The following is a 19,709-nucleotide window of genomic DNA, read 5'->3' as shown; positions in this document are numbered from 1 at the left end:
CACTCAAGTTAGACGTTTGAAATTTAGCATGCAGGTACCATAGGTACCGTAGAGGTGCACTAAGAAAGGAATTCCCAAAATTCTCACGGGAACGGGAATTAGCGGGAAAATCCTTTTGTATGAAAAATCTAAACCATTCAAGTTGGATGTTTGAAATTTGTCATGCAGGTACCTTAGATACCGCAGAGGTGTACTAAGAAAAGAATTCCCGAAATTCCCACGAGAACGGGAATCAGCGGGAAAATCCTTTTGTATGAAAAATCTAAACCACTCAAGTTAGACGTTTGAAATTTGGCATGCAGGTACCATAGGTACCGTAGAGGTGCACTAAGAAAGGAATTCCCAAAATTCTCACGGGAACGGGAATTAGCGGGAAAATCCTTTTGTATGAAAAATCTAAACCACTCAAGTTAGACGTTTGAAATTTAGCATGCAGATACCTTAGGTACCGTAGAGGTGCATTAAGAAAGGAATTCCCAAAATTCCCAGGAGAACGGGAATTAGCGGGAAAATCCTTTTGTATGAAAAATCTAAACCACTCAAGTTAGACGTTTGAAATTTGTCATGCAGGTACCTTAGGTACCGTGGAGGTGCACTAAGAAAGGAATTCCCGAAATTCCCACGGGAACGGGAATTAACGGGAAAATTCTTTTGTATGAAATACCTAAACCACTCAAGTTAGACGTTTGAAATTTGGCATGCAGGTACTTTAGTAAACTTAAAGCTTAGTTGCAACAGGATATTACAAAATTCCCACGGGAACGGTAGTTAGCGGGAAAAAACATTTGTACGCAAAAATCAAATCTAAATAAAAGGAGAAACTGACTGACTCAGTGACTGACATATCAACGCATAGCCTGAACGGCTAAACGTAGGCATTTGAAATTTGGAAGGGACATAGCTTAGGTACCGTAGAGGTGCACTAAGAAAGGTATTCCCGGAATTCCCACGGGAACGGAAATTAGCGGGAAAATCCTTTTGTATGAAAAATCTAAACCGCTTAAGTTAGACGCTTGAAATTTGGCATGCAGGTACCTTAGTTAACTTAAAGCTTAGTTGCAACAGGATATTGCAAAATTCCCACGGAAACGGGAGTTAGCGGGAAAAAAACATTTGTATGAAAAAATCGAAACCGCGTAAGATAGATGTTTTCAATTCAATTCAATTAAATTATTTATTGCATTCCATGTAGTACAATGGGGTGTTACATAGGCATAGGAACTAAAACATGGACCCTGTAGGGCACAGCAACGTTGAAGGGAAGAGAGGAAGTGTGTATTAAAATTAAAATTCAATGAACAATCAATTAAAAAAAAATCAATTCAATCAATTGATTCAATCTAGCATGCATGCATACCTTAGTAAATATAAAATTTATTTTTGGCTGTATTTTGAAAAATGGGAGTTATTGGGAAAAAAATTGTATGAAAAAATCTAAACTGCATAAGTTAGATGCTTGAAATTTGATATGCACTCCCACACACACAAAGATCTCTCTCTCTCTCATATAACACGCCACGCGGACGAAGTCGCGGGCAAAAGCTAGTTACAAATAATTTCGTACGACCAATCAGGCAATTGTAAGTTTAGTACTAACAAGTACAAGGGTAGTTAGAACTTGAAGTTGTGTACAATGAAATAGTAAATAAAAATGTGTTTTAAAAAGTTTATTTAAGGTAAAAGTAATTGGCGACAGACTGAGTGGTGATTTACCTTGCAACCCTCGCAGGAGGTGACGCCGTAGTGGTACCCAGAGGCTTTGTCCCCGCACACCTTGCAGGGCGCCGCCGCCTTGCCCCCCGTGCCTGCGCCTGCACCCGCGCCCGCGCCTGCGCCTGCGCTGTCCGCCGCAAACTGCTGCTCTGTGATTAACACATCCAAATTAAGCCTGCGTAAGTCACATTGATGGCAAGCTCGAACTCTTAAAAATAACGTAAAAAATGCGTTTCTTAAACACGCTGATGAACCGTAATGAGCCATACGGCGTAGTTAATTATATAAGTATTTATATAAAGTTGAATAGGCCTTATCATCATCAGCAGCCCATTAACGTCCCCACTGCTGGGGCACGGGCCTTCCATATGGATGGATAGGGAGATCGGGCCTTAAACCACCACGCGGGCCCAGTGCGGATTGGTGGTTATTAGCGACTGCTAATGCAGCCGGGACCAACGGCTTAACGTGCCTTCCGAAGTACGAAGGAGCTCGAGATGAAAACTTTTTTTTTGTAGTCACCCATCCTATGACCGGCCTTTGCGATAGTTGCTTAACTTCAACAATCGCAGACCGAGCGCGTTTACCGCTGCGCCACCGAGCTCCTCACTAAATAGAAATTAATGGAAAAGGCCTCATAAGCACTAAATAGAAATTAATCCTGTAAAGTGCGGAGTAAGGTCTTATCTGCCTCAAAAATTGTAGGCCTCATAGCCACGCGGAGAGAGACGCGGGCGGCCGCACTTCCTAGCTTAAGCTTAGTCACCTGATAAGATTCGCGTGTTTCTGCTTCTGTGCGATGTCAGAACAGCAGAACAGCAGTGAGGCAGGACAGATGTCATAATATGTTTTTCATTTATTTAACACCAAAATGTCCCCTTCGGGCGCCATCGCAATCGCGTTCGCAAACAATTGTAAAGGAAGAATTTTACTCCTTCGTTGGCAACTAGTTGTTGATGAAGAATGTTTTGTCTTAATACGCAACCAGTTGCCAACTAAGAATATTTTTAACAGCATAGTTGGGCGAACTATTCAAGTAATATGTCAAGCAAATATTGACACTTTTCATTGTGAGCTATATTTAAGGTGCAGTTCAGAAACAACATTTTGTGAAGCCAAAATGGTCTCGTACGCACTGCAAAGAAGTTCAACCTTGCCTCAAAAATGCCTTATAAGCACTGGCTGAAAGTTCATGAAAAATTGCTTCGCAGCCAACGTGTTAACTTACTACTTAAATGTAATTTTTGTTAAAACTACCGTATCATTTTACCCTATTTGACCCTATTACTTACAATCATCCATAGTAAAATGCCCAGTCTCCCTTTTGTCGTTTACCTACTACTGTTGCTGTGTCGAAGGATTCTAATTTAATTACAATGCAAAATTATTGTTTTCGATAGATTAATAAATACTCTAAATAATACACATTGGCTACAATGCAATTTTCCATAGAAAAGACATCAACGCGCACCTGTCGATAAGTAACAATGGTTAAGGGGGAAACGGAATTTCAAGTTCGTCACATAGCTAGGTAACATTGTTTTTTTCAATTATAATAGGTAAGTACTTTAATTTAAGAATTTAAATTAGCTGTAATACAGGAGGTAGACACTCGTTGTTTTCAAATAATAGTCGAGTAATTTTGCATACAGAAATGTACTATTTCTCTATCGAGTGGATTGTGAGTTGGGTTACCAACCTCTACAACCCTGGTATCAGGGTTACTATTGAGCCGCCAAAGGCCCCTGACATGACTCATGTAAAGACTACGTACTTACATCAGTAAGTAGTAACTGGGACCAACGGCTTAACGTGCCTTCCGAAGCACGGATCGTCTTACTTTCGGATTAACTTACATTTACAATCAGGTGATCAGCCTGTAATGTCCAAACTAGGGATCACAAAGTGATTTTTGTGATATATCCCCACCGGGATTCGAACTCAGGACCTCCGTATCGTGAGCCCAACGCTCAACCACTGGACCACGGAGGCCGTTAGGAATTGAAAAATAAACATAATAGGATGCTTGACAACCTAGTCAAATGAGATACTGTTTACGATAGGTCAAAACGAAAGTTTTCTATGGAGTTTGTATGGAAATACTGTCATGTGACGTCATCAATAAAAGCGGTCAAACGTCGTACTCATCTATACTTATAATAAATCTGTAGAGAGGTCAATTCTGTACATTAAATATTTTTTCAAAATAACTATCAGGGGGTGATAAGTGATCGATACTGATGCCAAAAATGCAATCAGTAAAATTATTGTCTGTCTGTCTGTCTGTCTGTCTGTCTGTCTGTCTGTATGTTCCTTATAGAAACAAAAACTACTGGACGGATTTTAATGAAACTTAGTACAATTATTCTTCACACTCCTGGACAGGTCATAGTATACTTTTCATCACGCTACAATCAATAGGAGCAGAGTAGTGAAGGGAAATCCTTTTGTATGAAAAATCTAAACCACTCAAGTAAGACTTTTGAAATTTGGCATGCAGGTACCTTAGATAACGTAGAGGTGCACTAAGAAAGGAATTCCCGAAATTCCCACGGGAACGGGAATTAGCGGAAAAATATTTTTGTATGAAAAATCTAAACCATTCAAGTTAGATGTTTGAAATTTGTCATGCAGGTACCTTAGATACCGTAGAGGTGTACTAAGAAAGGAATTCCCGAAATTCCCACGGGAACGGGAATTAGCGGGAAAATCCTTTTGTATGAAAAATCTAAACCACTCAAGTTAGACGTTTGAAATTTGGCATGCAGGTACCATAGGTACCGTAGAGGTGCACTAAGAAAGGAATTCCCAAAATTCTCACGGGAACGGGAATTAGCGGGAAATACCTTTTGTATGAAAAATCTAAACCACTCAAGTTAGACATTTGAAATTGAGCATGCAGATACCTTAGGTACCGTGGAGGTGCACTAAGAAAGGAATTCCCGAAATTCTCACGAGAACGGGAATTAGCGGGAAAATCCTTTTGTATGAAAAATCTAAACCATTCAAGTTAGACGTTTGAAATTTGTCATGCAGGTACCTTAGGTACCGTGGAGGTGCACTAAGAAAGGAATTCCCGAAATTCCCACGGGAACGGGAATTAACGGGAAAATCCTTTTGTATGAAAAATCTAAACCATTCAAGTAAGATGTTTAAAATTTGGCACGCAGGTACCTTAGACACCGTAGAGGTGTACTAAGAAAGGAATTCCCGAAATTCCCACGGGAACGGGAATTAGCGGGAAAATCCTTTTGTATGAAAAATCTAAACCACTCAAGTTAGACGTTTGAAATTTGGCATGCAGGTACTTTAGTAAACTTAAAGATTAGTTGCAACAGGATATTACAAAATTCCCACGGGAACGGTAGTTAACGGGAAAAAACATTTGTATGAAAAAATCAAATCTAAATAAAAGGAGAAACTGACTGACTCAGTGACTGACATATCAACGCATAGCCTGAACGGCTAAATGTAGGCATTTGAAATTTGGAAGGGACATAGCTTAGGTACCGTAGAGGTGCACTAAGAAAGGAATTCCCGGAATTCCCACGGGAACGGAAATTAGCGGGAAAATCCTTTTGTATGAAAAATCTAAACCGCTTAAGTTAGACGCTTGAAATTTGGCATGCAGGTACTTTAGTTAACTTAAACCTTAGTTGCAACAGGATATTGCAAAATTCCCACGGAAACGGGAGTTAGCGGGAAAAAAACATTTGTATGAAAAAATCGAAACCGCGTAAGATAGATGTTTTCAATTCAATTCAATTAAATTATTTATTGCATTCCATGTAGTACAATGGGGTGTTACATAGGCATAGGAACTAAAACATGGACCCTGTAGGGCACAGCAACGTTGAAGGGAAGAGAGGAAGTGTGTATTAAAATTAAAACTCAATGAACAATCAATTAAAAAAAAATCAATTCAATCAATTGATTCAATCTAGCATGCATGCATACCTTAGTAAATATAAAGTTTATTTTTGGCTGTATTTTGAAAAATGGGAGTTATTGGGAAAAAAAATGTATGAAAAAATCTAAACTGCATAAGTTAGATGCTTGAAATTTGATATGCACTCCCACACACACGAAGATCTCTCTCTTATATAACACGCCACGCGGACGAAGTCGCGGGCAAAAGCTAGTTGATAAATAAAATTCGAAAATAAGCCAAAAATTAAAATGAATTAAATTGATAAAATGAATTGATTTTTCATTATCTCCGACCGGCTTCTATTTCTAGATTAGCATTTTATAATTTATCTTTGGTCAGATACCCTATTAATCGCTAATTTACTAGGTTACAATTTTCATTTGAAGAAATCTCTATATAAGGTAATACGATAAAAAAAATATGAAAAATGTAATAAGAATGGCTCATCATCATAACCTTATGACCGCCACACCCGCGTAAACAAAACCGGCTGCAAGTTGTCTTCTAATTAATTGTAGCTCTACCCACCTTATAAGGGATTAAGGGCGTGAGTTTTTAAATCTTGGAATGTATAAAGAAAAAATAATTTATCTCGTACTGGTGAATTGTAACGTTGACAGCGACTTTCCGAACGGAGACCCTCGCTACGGCGAGTGGCCTTATTTTCCCTCTTATTTTGTATATTTTTATTTTTAAATCTGAATACCTAATTGCAAGTAACTCTACTGATCGTTATCATATTTTATAAACAATAAGATTACTTACACAACACACGAGTTAAGTAACCAGTGGAGGGCGGTCTAGTAAAACGAATTGCATAATTTATTGATTATTCCAGTGATGCCGCTATCGATTCTGCACATTGACTTAGGTCTGCCAACCCCCAACCCAATGGATCAAATTAGCTTCTGAACGTTTTTTCGATTCCGCCTCACACCACCCAAATCCCCTAGTAGCTGCGGCTTCCAAATACACTTAGGGACGGTAACTACTGAAAAGTATCGGCACCCGAAGAACGTAATATACGATCCCGACGACCCGATTACTCTAACCATGGAGGAGGCCAATCAGCTGGCGACAACAAACAAAGAAATTCAGGACCCCAATGCCCAGCATTTGTCCGGCCAAGTACTTTATGCCATTTAAGGCAAATCTTCAATAAGTCACGTCAAAAAAAACAGGCTATTGATTCTGGCAGACATAATATTCATTGTATTTTCATGAGAGAGTTCTAAAACTAGCCTGTTGCCTCACACTTGTTGTTAGTGAAAGCCAGCACTATTTTTAAAGCTATCAAAATAAAATTAAGTAAGTTTGTGTTTGGTGAAATTGACACTGATAGGTAAATAATTCTAAAAATTAAATGTTGTATGTAAACATTATGTAGTCACTGGCCGTATATTCTTACTAGCTATCGGGTAACACGAGGAAAAGTTATTTTTGAAGGTAACCCATTATTATCTGTTAGCCCCAGATCTAGTATTTATTTACTTATATTATTATTTATTTAATAACATAAAATATGCCTTCGAGTGGCTTTATATAATCTATTTCCAAAGGAACAGCGATTTATTATACGACTTCATAAATCAGACGAATTTAGCCATATCGTTACAAAACGCAATAAGTACCGTTCTTAAAATATTGTTTTTCAATTGAGCAAGTTTCTAAACAAACTCTAAAGTACGTTTCTACGCCAGTTAGTAGGCTTCTGTTGCACGACTGTACTGAAAGTTACTTGTTAATTATTTCCAGATCTATTTTCAGTCTTACACGAACTTTCAAACTTTATTCTTTAGCCCTAAGCACACCCCGAACGCGTACTTCATACAAACAGCCTCATTTTACACAAACACCACACATTGACGTTGTCGTACACGCGCTTGTGTGTATGTGACGTCTAACGCCATACAATTGAAAACTAAAGCGGTTATTACATTACCCTGTCCATCCAGAGCGATGCATCAAGGTGACATCGAGATTGGGAAAATCGACGCTATTACACTAGCTCAGAATCGTGGTTACCATGGTCTCCTTACCAACTCGCTCGAGGTTATGGTTACCATGGTTTCGCACCTACCGATTTGCTATTAGACTACACAATCTGATCGGCACATCTGCGACCTTGACGCATTTAGCACGGTGGACAGAGTAATGTAATAACCGCTTAAACTATGTCCGAGGGGGGAGGTGAGGTAAACCTAGCTCAGCCGGTGGTGGGGAGCGAAGAGACTTGGCGAGCCTCGGTTGACCGAGAGTTAAAAACTGTCGGCATCTCATGGGGGCAAACTACAGAGGCTGCAAAAGATACCGAGAAGTAGAAATATATTGTTCGCGCCCTGTATCCTAATAGTGGATAAAAGAATTAGAAGAACCCAGTAGCGGTCCTAGCAAAATATTTAGGTGTTGTTTTGGTAAGCATAAGCACTCTGGTGCTACATGATATCCAGAGTCTGAAGATGGGATCGGATTAAAAAAAATGCTGTTATAAAATCAGTAACCTTATCGAGTTTGGGCTCGTTAGATTTGTCTTACCGAAATGAAGTCATCCGACAGGTAACCAAAGTTACCGACTCTCATAGCTCTTTTTTTTTTGACGTGACTTATTGTAGATTTGCCGCAGATGGCATTAACTACTTGGCCGGACAAATGGGGAGCGCTGGAGGCTCTCACCCGGTACAACGTTTATGACAACAGGTCTGAGGGTGCCCCGTTGGGCGCGAACCTCGGCTCAGGGCGTCGTCTGAGAGGAAAAATATTTGAAAGATTTAATCGACCCTAGTGGGTCGATAGCGATAAGCGCTGAATGAGGGAAATCGTCGACCACGCCGGCGGGGTCGGTATCGGGGTCCTGAAGTGTTTGGTGTCGCGAGCTGATTGGCTGCCTCTACGGCTAGAGTAATCGGGTCGTCGGGATCGTATATTACGTCCTTCGACATAGCTCTGAAAGTTAGCAAACTGAAGTGGCAGTGCGCTGGCCACATTAATTATTAGCTGGTGCAAGCGAGTTCTTGAGTAGAGACCGTGTCTAAGAAAATTCAGCGTGTGTCGACCCTTGACAAAATGGCGGGACGACTTACAGAAGATGGCTGGAAGAGGCCTATGTCCAGCAGTGGACTGCAATGGGCTGATGGTAATGGCTAATGAATTTGTCTTAACGCGTGTGGGATTTTTGAAATTCTTTCCTATATTATTTTGACGTACTGTTACCATACTAACATGTTACACATCAATGGATTTACTTATCTGTTATGGATTTTGTAATAACAATATTACAATATTTAGTGTTTCTTCTTCTTTTTTAACTTCAGAAAGATTTTTGAAAATTAGTCAAAACCCTTACGGTTCGCGCTATCGCTTGCGGCGCGGTGGCTGTGCCTAAGCATCTGTCAAAAAGAAGCAAAATTCCAAAAAAAAAAATATTCATGTAAAATGATGCAAAGACGAAATCATATCGATCGCAATGTCAAAAAGTTATCAGGGGGGTTAAAATGGCCACATCCAAGAAATTCACCTAAAAAAGCAATATTGCAATTTGACATTTGCGCATATATAAAAGTAAGTGCGCAATGCAAACAAATGTCAAATAGCAATATTGCTTTCTTAGATGAATTGCTTCGATGTGGCCATTTTAACCCCCCAGATTTCAGGTAGAGCTAAGCTTCTAACCCTACACACCCTAACTACATACAATAAACGCATATGCGTTTGCCTACCTGCTCCGTTTTGTCGTGGGTAAAAACTAAGTTCACAAACACTACATATTAGGCAAGATAATGTGGCTTTGCCGCTTCGCTAGTATCATCACATGAGCGAAAGGTGAAAAAAACTATATCGCTTCCGTCACTATGAGCGTAAGGTAACTTTATTGACTGTTCATTGCCATTCTGTTATATAGTTCTTGTAGCAGCGAAACGATATGATTTCGTCTTGGCATCATTTTATATGAAAATGTTTTCGTTGGGATTCCACGTTTTGTCATTTAACTTAAATTTAACTAAATGTAAAATTTAAATATTAGTGGTTCACTTCTCAAACGGGGAGCGCCAATTTATTGCTTGGTCCAAAACGTATACAAACACAAAAAACATAAGCTTATGTCTTTTCATCAAAATAACACTTCAAGTAAACTCAAAACATTTTTCGATTTTTTTGGGATCAGTATAGGTACCTAGTAACATATACATACGTACTCTACTGAATTTCGTTTCGAGTGTGAATCCGTGTGCGTGTGAGGCATACATCTGATATCTGACTTTAAATAGGTACCTAATTTGTCGTCCTCGCCATACGCACGATGCAGTCTTAATCAAAAGACGATATAAAATTATGTAGGTATACACAAATACATTACGTGGTTGTAAAGGATTATTACTTAAGGGGTATTATAGGTAGTAGTGCACGGCGGCGAATGGCGATAAAGCAGGGTTACGTAACTATCGCGGTGCTTTCTTCCGCGAATGTTTTGTCTCGCTCTGACCACTCCGGAGGGACGAGAGGCGCGAACACTCCCGGAGACTGCCTGTAGGGCTGGCACCGTCTAAACACGTTCCTAATTATTTACTGTAACTACACAGACAATAAGACTTCTTTCATGACTTACTGTAGATTTACCTCTAATGGCATATTTACTACTTGGCTGGACAAATGGGGGAGCGCTGAGGGATCTCACCTTGTGCAATTAATTTCATATTTAAGCAAAAGTAATAACAATCACGTAATGTCGAAGACCTTTATATGGTTTCACTTGTTTGGGGTGTTAGTAATATCATAACGAAAACTTTGAGGGATGATTAAGACCAAGATTTTGAGTTGATATCAAGTGGAATTTTCCGTCGCAAAAGTATGGAACTGAAAATATATAAAGAAATACTAAAATTCTCATGATTTTTGCGGCGGATAATTTCACTTGACTCTCGGAATCATTCCCTTAGTATTCGTTACGATGTCAATAACACCCTGTATACCTTAGGTTCATAGCTTAAATAAGCATATTTTGTTTATAATAACGAAATATAAGTATGCTATACAAAACTTAGTATAAAACGTGTAAAAATATATAGGCATGTAAAACGTATTTATAAACTTAGTATATAAATGTGTAAAAAGGTCCGTTTTCGCGCTTCCACAAGTCAGCCCTAATAATTTTCCAAAGCAATGATTGCAGTTCAACAAACTGCGCACGAGCAGATCGTTGAACCTGCACTAACCGTTACTGCGTCTCGCTCGCACACACTTCTTAAAAGCTTTTTATCTCTTTCGAACACGTAATATGCCTTCTTCAACTATTTCCATTGAAGGTAAGGTTCCCTGGGAAACTAGTTGCAGGCATTATAACTATTCAATGTACTCTATCTAATACTCACTTAGCAGAAACTAATGTTATTTATATGGAACCATTCGACCATCTCTTTTAAACACTTTACTTTCTTCGAGAATTCAAAAACAAGTTCGACGAATAAGCGCTTCACAAATAGTTTAGTTCGCTCCACTATAATATTTTCATCAACGCCCTATTTTATTAGGGTCTTCGATCAATACCCTGATGCCTAAATAAAAACTATGACCTAAATATCAAACCCTATGTAGGAAATGGGACAGCGGCTCGCGACGCGACCTAACTTCAATTTAGGTACCTGGCTGCATTTGTATCTGGCACAATGCAACACTTTTAGATTCATTTGTTATGTTGTCCCAGTGGCTATTTTTCCCTGATTTATTAAGGATTCTTTAATTTTACAAGGCCTTTTTTATTTTTTAACTACTGTAATTATTTAAGTATTTATAATTTAGAAAGATACCAAATCACGCAGTACTTATCAATAAATGAAAAATTGAGTCATATAATTTTGTGTCACGACACTTATTGATTGGTCACTTGGCGTATCTATCTACAAGATACACAACTAAGTAACTTAAATGAGTTTAGAATAAATTCGTGTGTAACAGGAAAGCTTGTTAATTCTTCTAAGACACCCTCAACCAACACACCGTCTATATACGTGAGATGGTCAAAATAGTGGTTGGTGGCTACCAAGAGTCATCAAGTGCTCTAATGATCAAGTAGAAAAATCAGTAAGACTATTTTTATTTAAGAAACTTGTAGATGCTGTGTTATCCGAAAGTTGCAATCGGCGTGGGTTTCCAATATCGTTAAACTGTATATTATGGTATAGGCCTACATCATTTCAGTTGCAGTCAAGAAAACCTATGTAATAAAGTGATTGATTAAGTAGCATATAACCAGCGCTCTTATTAAAAATACTTCTTAGTATGGGTTAAGACTATTTAGTTTTACGGCAAGGAATTACCAGGAGACATATTCGTATAAGTTTTATAAGATAATATTGTAGCTAATTATAGGACTGATACCTAAAGTAAAATCAAAATTATAAAGATGTGTTTAAAAGTCATTCTTGTCCAAACTGTCATAAAACAAAAGTTCTTGAACATGTTTACAAATATAAGTAAAAGTGTTAACAACAATGCCTTTATGAGAACGTTAATGTTCTGATGTCTTCCTCTATATCTTTCTTTATACAATTAATTTGTTGTTAGAGCTTCAAGGGTAACACAAACGAAGCTTTGAATCTTGGATTTTAAAAGGAACAATAGCAGTATTGTTTTCGTTACTCTTTAGAAAATCTTCCTGTCTGAGGTGGACAGTAGCTAATGGATGCGTAGGAGGGACTCCACTTCCAATGCAAGTGATGGAACGCGACATTGAGTCTCATCGATGTCTATCAGTGGGTGTACGATAAACAACAATATATAAAAGCAAGTAAAGGTAAAATTACTAGGAAAGTATCTATGGAAGTCTAAATACATATAACATAACTGTCGATCACAGATTTAATATTGACTGAAGACACAATAGTTAAAAAGAAAGAGATTTCATAAATAACTTTGGCTGATACATACATAAATCACCTATGCAATTCCCGTTCAGTGCTATGCACAGGCTTTTACTCAAAGAATCAAAAAATCTGAACAATTTAATGAATAAGTACACCTAGCTAGCCACCGTCATCAAGGACTTATTAATAACAACTGTGACTGCAAATCGCGCCAAAGCCGACGGGGATTACGAGTTTTCTTGATTATAAATAATATCCGTGAATAGTATGGATAAATAAAATATTAAATTTCTAGTTTTTTAGTTTAGTTTTAGGAAGCTGGGATATTTAATTAAATTGGATTAGAAGAGGAGATCTTGTACCGTTTATACGTGTTATACATAAAGTTTTGATTTAAAAGCTCTACTTTTTCCTATACATAATTACGTAAGGGAAAATCTGTTTTCTCTTTTACCTCTACAATGTTAAGCGGAGTTCAAAGTGATAAAGGGCAGTTGAGGGTGATAGCGGAATTAGATCGGAGAGCCGCTGTGATGTCGCTCCGCAGTCGAGCACGCTTCATAATCAAATCGCATTGCAGAGCCAGTGCCTTAACATAATTGTTATTATGACTAAATTCAATACAATAAGTACGTCAAATAATTATATTCGTAACACCAGCAGAATGACGCGAATAATGCGGTTAATAAGCAGGGCCTGCGAGTTATTCCAATCAAACTAGCAAGGGTGATCTCAAAATTTTGTATAGGTACAGTGGTGTATTAAGTGAAAATCTATTTATTCCTAAACTGTCCATAAATCAGGCCCGGCAATATTATACCAGTGTAGTACATACCTATGTTTTCAGAAATAGAACGACAATTAATTGCATTCAAATCGTTCCAATACTCGACTGATAATAAAATAATGCAGGTCGGAACCCATTCTTCTTATTCGCTTTAATAACGCCTCCGTCTTGGAGAATTCAATATTGTTCATATCGGAATCCGCACCATTTATACTGTTCCTTCAAAGGGTAGCTACCCCAGGCCTTTCATACCAAAGATCGCGTTCGTTTTATTGTCCTCATCATCTAGTAATTACATAATTGTTCGGCTGCTCTACCGACATACTTGCGTCTACTGAATAGTGATATTAGATGTATTATGACTTATAGTAAAAGCCTACACAGAACCCTAACCTAGCATAACCTAGTGTGCCAGGTTAGCTAAGCCAAATAAACAGCAAAGGTGCAACATCACGACGAGCGTCTTTATCAGAGGCTCACGCCATTGCATAACGTCTGCGGTCATCGACCCTCCCCCGTCTCACCGGTCCGTGATCTCCCACCATGTCTTTGCCAACGATCGCGATCGACCATTACACGGGTTTGCAATAACTTCCGAGTGGGAAAAGTTATGGAGTAGATTCCAAAGCGGGAATCCGATTCAGGCAATTGCAGCGAATTCGTTTTTTACGTAGCATATTATTATAGCGTGTTATCTACTAATAAGTTTTTTTTTTAATTTAAGTACTTAATATTCTAAACAATTTGAACGCGAACGAAGAAAGCATTGAATAGAACCAAATACTGCTTATTACGTTATATATAATTATAATATCGAAACCCGAAACTGACATTGCATATCAATGATTAGTCAGCCAAAATCTTTATCTTCGGAGTCATCAAGTAGTGTGTTCTATGTTTGTCACTAGACACTTACTTAGTTTATCAACTATTTTATATAATAATACAGTAATACAGGTGCAAAAGAGTGATAATGATAAGATAAAACAAAAATAAATACAATTCACCCTACAATGCAATGAGGGCCTTTCCAGGCCACGTTCCCAAAAAAAAAATATAGGTGGCGCTGTATAGATTTGCCTTCGTTTAACTTTCTAATTTCGTGAATGACAGACATAAGCAACTTAAGTATATTTTTGTATTTGGGTATAAAATATGACCCTTGTTATTACACTCAGCCACACTAACATATCTTCCATCTTTTATTATTCTGATACAAATAAAGTGAAGCAATAGGTAGCAACATAATTCTATACGTATCTGATCCAAATATCAAACAACATTTTTTTATATAAACTTCTGCCATTACGTTATATCTTGAATAATTATGTAAGTACCCCGAGCAATGACAAAATACACGTCGAAAAATACTTCGTTAAATCTGAACAGCGTCATCTATATTTTCTCTTAGGAAACGTAGCCTCGAAAGTACCTCATTTACATAACATAACATAAACTGCCTATATACCTCCCACTGCTGGGCTCAGGCCTCCCCTCAATCAACCGGAGGGGGTATGGAGCGTACTCCACGACGCTGCTCCACTGCGGGTTGGTGGAGGTGTTTTTACGGCTTATAGCCGGGACCAACGGCTTAACGTGCCTTCCGAAGCACGGAATCATAAAAAGAAAAGTCCTTACCAAACAAAGGACAGTCTCACAAAGTGATTTCGACAATGTCCCCATCGGGAATCGAACCCGGACCTCCAGATCTTGAGCCTAACGCTCTAACCACTAGACCACGGAGGCTGTACCTCATTTATCCTTGTGCAATTTAGAGACTTTCAAAATAATTGATTTGTTTATTTTCTAACAATAAGAAAAAGATGCAAGAGAAACGTCTAGTTGGATTGTACAAGATGACTATAAATAGAATAAAATCGAAGGTAAAATAAAGCAAGTTAATGAACGCAAAAGTAGCGCCTATCTAGTAAATACCTAACGGGACCGCGCGCGGATTTAACATAATTAATAGAGTCCTCGCTTGGCTGCGATACCATTGTTGTTGTGTGATGGAAACGAGAAGGCCGCATATATATGCATATCACAAAAAGATATTGACACATAGAAATAATAATGAAGTAAGTAAAGTATATAAAGACATTCGATTATTTTGGCTTCAGCTGTACTATTTAAAAAGACAAGCTGTCAGTCCATTGTTGATTTCAGATATTAGACAAAATATGATGGTACTATAAGCATTTAAAAAAAAGAATGCCTTTCAAGTAATTTATGTATAACGTCAAGCTACCTAGGTTATCAATAAGTAACATTTATTAGAGGAACTGAGAAGATTCAATAGGAAGATTATGTAATACTTCTTTTACCATAAGGTAAATACACATAAGTGTATGATTGATCGAAGATAAAGAGATTTGATTGCTTTATGAAAAACAGGAAAAGTCGAAGACAAATTAACGTACGAACTAAGAACTTTTACTGGAAAATCTCTTATATAAAGTTTTCAAATAAATATTTGAGTTATTTATCATTTACAAAGTAAATAAGTAAACCTAGTGACAAAAAGAAGCGTTGAACGTCTAAACCTATGATTAACGTAAGAACCCTCGCAATCTGCCCGATCATCCGCAACTCCATTGGCGCTAGAGTAACGAACACAACACACCTTGTTTTTGCTGCAGCGGCGGGGCAGAAGTCTCTTCTATATTTTCGAAAAATTTGAGACCGAAATCTTCGTTAGGTTCGATGTTCAGTTGAGCCGTGGCGTGTACGCATGAGGCGGGCGGGCGGCCGCTCCACACGTCCATATTCCGCGCATGACCGTCGTCTAGTCGCTGCCGCTCGCTGGCGCGTGTCCCCGCTCGCGACTGCCGACCGTCACGACCAACTCCGCACTGAGCTTTCGTTCGAGCTTGCACTTCAGCCTTCGCAGGAAGCGTCAGCACAAACGGAACAGTGAGAGTTTTTAATTTTGATACACTTTGAATGTTTTTTGTGGGCTCTAGAAACGTGGTGCTGACGCGTTATTAGCGCCGCTTTATAGACCTCGAAAATGCAATGCAATTTTCTTCAAATTAAATTACTTATATGGACTAAAGCTTTACCACTACATTATATTTCTTGAATATCCAAACATAAAATGTCAAATGTAAAATCATTAATTGATTGAAATACACATTCAATTGACATCCATTTTTTTATGAGCAGCACCAGAGTGTTTGTCAAAGACGAATCAAACAAGCCCAAATTCTACTATAAGGCTGATATGGCTGTTCTGTTACATATTATAATTATATTAGTAGTTACCTGCTTCGCAGAATTACTGGAAGTAATTAAATATATTGTGAAAAATGTTAGTCATGGTTTTATTGTTCCTGCAAAAAGTAATAAGCTTGGGTTTTGTATTTGTTAGTAAAAACTATATGTTTAAAATTTAAAACCTGAGTACAGAAAAATCGTGGTCTAAAAAGTGTGAAATAAGAAAATATTTGTCGTTAGGATATATTCGTGATTGTATGCCATAACACATAACGTAAGCCCACGACTATATATCTCATTGAGGGACTTTCCGGGCTATTTTCCCCCAAAAAATATAGATGGCGCTGTACAGTACCGTTGCCTTCGTTTAACATTCTAATTTCATGGATAACAATTATGCATCTTTTATCTTTGGTTTTGGGTATAAATGATGACCTTTGTTATATTACACCCAGGCACAACACATCTTTCACCCATTACTATGGGCCTGTCCACATCACCACGGCACGACGTCGTCGCCGTGGAACGGTGCGGTGCCGTGGCGCGGCACGTTGCCGTAACGTGGGAATTTACGTTGCCGTACCGTAAAAATGTACCTCACGACACCGCAAAGTTACACGTTGCCGTGCCTTGTAAACTTTCGGTACATTCTTCACCAAATAAATAACAGTCTCGTTGTAGATATGGACCGCACAAAACGTATTCTGCTTCTGTTGTGTGTGTAACTTTGCGGTGTCGTGAGGTACATTTTTACGGTACGGCAACGTAAATTCCCACGTTACGGCAACGTGCCGCGCCACGGCACCGCACCGTTCCACGGCGACGACGTCGTGCCGTGGTGATGTGGACAGGCCCTATTCCGCTCAAAATAAAGACAATGCAATATAGGTAGCAAGATAATTCCATACCATATCTGATCCAAATATCAAACAACATTTATTTTTATACATATTATCTTTGCCATCACATACTATTTTTGAAAAATTTTGTACCCGCAAAGAGAAACTAGGACGTTAAATCAGTAGAAAGACATCTATATTGTTTTTGGGGAACATATAAGTACTGGAAAGTCCCACATTGGGGTAGTCAGAGGTACATCCATCGAAAGACGAACTATGTACCCACACCACACCGAAAGCTATTTTCTTGTTATTGTATATTTCTTTAATTTATATTTTGATTCTACTCATATCTCGTCCTTTTGGATTTCGTACAAAGGGTTAAAGCAACGCCTCCTTAAATAAGCTTACTTTGTCATCCATCTGTTCGTCTAGTTGAACATGTGACTATCACGCTAACTTTCTTCTTGTTTCGATAGCATATCTCATCAGCCACTCGGACAGCATATTCGGTAGCATTCATCAGCTCGGCCCGCATACATGCGTGGCAAAACGTTAGTAACACCACACTAACGCATGTCATTTAATACGAGTACTTATCTCTAAAAAATTCAAGATATTTTTAAACCTCTGCTTGCACCTCTTCGTAGCTTGATCGATATATAGATCTTATATTTAACGAAAACATAAGATAAAAAATGGCCACCGAAATCGAGGAACAAGAGGGCACTCACATTGTTATACTAATTATACTAATTTATTAACGGTTGTAAACACAGTATGAAATAAAAATAGTGAGAGAATGAATGAAAGTAGACTTCCAAAAGAGATTTATGAACTGGTTGTAAGCGGCAGAGTTGGGTGAGGAAGTCCTAGGCGTACATACCTCAAATCAAATGCAGGATGTTTTTAAAGAAAGGCTAGGTCAAGAGTATTCTAAACCGTCGAGCATGCATGAAGACTGATGGAATAAGCGAAAGTGGTGTGTCAGTACTCCAACGTGAAATAAGCGTGATCTTATGTACGTCATGTTAAAATATTAAGTGATAAAATTGTTTTTCCGACAGTCCTGAAAAGGGCGTAGGAAGCGTATAATTATCATAGAAATCTATAAACAGAAATGCATTTTTCTGAAGGCTCTCTGAAAGTGCAGAACAAAAACCTCTAGGATGCATAGGACGCAAGCATGACGAAAGTTTATTTTCATACATTTTAACGACGTCAACGGGCCGCCAGTTGATACATACCTACTAGAATGTATTACAAGCGACGGAGCGCGCAGCAGACATTTGGAGCCACTAAACGAATGATGCCGAATGTAGATGTAGTTAAACGAGATAACGGTGCCATACATAAACGTCCACCACGGCCGGCTGGGGTGGAAACCTTCAAAACAAAATTGAATTTCAAGCTTCAATTTGTAATTCTTATACGACAACAGCGTTGTTCGTGACGCCAGCCGACCCACCCGACGACATGCGCACCAAAATACCGTACTTACGAGAGACATTAACATTTTTTAAAGAACTTTTTGGAATTTATTATTTACTTAACCAATTTTAAAATTCTTTTTCAGAGTAGTCTGGGATTTATAATATAAATATTGGTTCCATTTGTCCAAAGATACATTACCAATCAATTGATTATTCGCTTAGATACCTACCTACTTACCTATAAAAATAATTATTTGGAACGCAAAATTTTTAAGACCCACATTTTTGGCCGTGTACCTACATTTTATATTAAAATTAGTTACTTACTAGATTTTTTAGAATGGATGGAAAACGAAATAAAAACGTCTTTTGAATTCCTGACAAAAAACGAAACTATTGAATTTTAAAGTGACTAGGTAACATAATGGGTCTCAAATAGAGATTGATTCCGGAAATTGGTCAAGTACATACCTATGTCTAAGTTGGTGTAATAAGCTTGCTGAGAAAATTAACATTTAAACATTTTGTGGGGACAAAAGCAGGTTACGCGCCAAGTTCTAATCTCATCATCGCTAACTACAGACTTTATATTCCTTGTTACCTAATCTTCAAAATCGCTATACCTACCAAATGAAACTATATCTATCTACGTTTGTTAATTTGTTATAAGCTGTATTTTATTTAAATTCGTTTTTCAGTGTCATATCGAATTCAATGATTATTAATCACGTGTCTCTACGAGGCAATTCTTTTACAATTACGTTTTAGGCGTAGTAGTTTTAGGCGGATAAAAATTTACATACATACAGAATTCCATTTGCTTCGATCCTGACATACTTCTCTTGCTTCCTCCACTAAATAGAATGTATTTAAGTATGTAAAAATTGACGATTCAAAGTGTATAACTATGTTACCTAATTAATAAAGATATTT

General features: G+C 38.0%; 1 protein-coding gene across 1 annotated transcript in view; it reads right to left on the bottom strand.

The window, feature by feature from the left end:
• LOC126379913 (ecdysone-induced protein 78C-like) overlaps positions 1 to 19,709 on the bottom strand; it is a 40,645-nt gene that overhangs the window by 15,372 nt on the left and 5,564 nt on the right. The window contains exon 3 of the mRNA XM_050028925.1: positions 1,714 to 1,862. Within this exon, the coding sequence (XP_049884882.1) occupies positions 1,714 to 1,862 (149 nt within the window). The remainder of the gene's footprint in view (positions 1 to 1,713; positions 1,863 to 19,709) is intronic.

The sequence above is a fragment of the Pectinophora gossypiella genome, chromosome Z (genome assembly GCF_024362695.1).
Source record: "Pectinophora gossypiella chromosome Z, ilPecGoss1.1, whole genome shotgun sequence".
Classification (NCBI taxonomy): domain Eukaryota; kingdom Metazoa; phylum Arthropoda; class Insecta; order Lepidoptera; family Gelechiidae; genus Pectinophora; species Pectinophora gossypiella.
The sequence above is the reverse complement of the archived record's forward strand: the minus strand, read 5'-3'. Positions and strand labels throughout refer to the sequence as shown.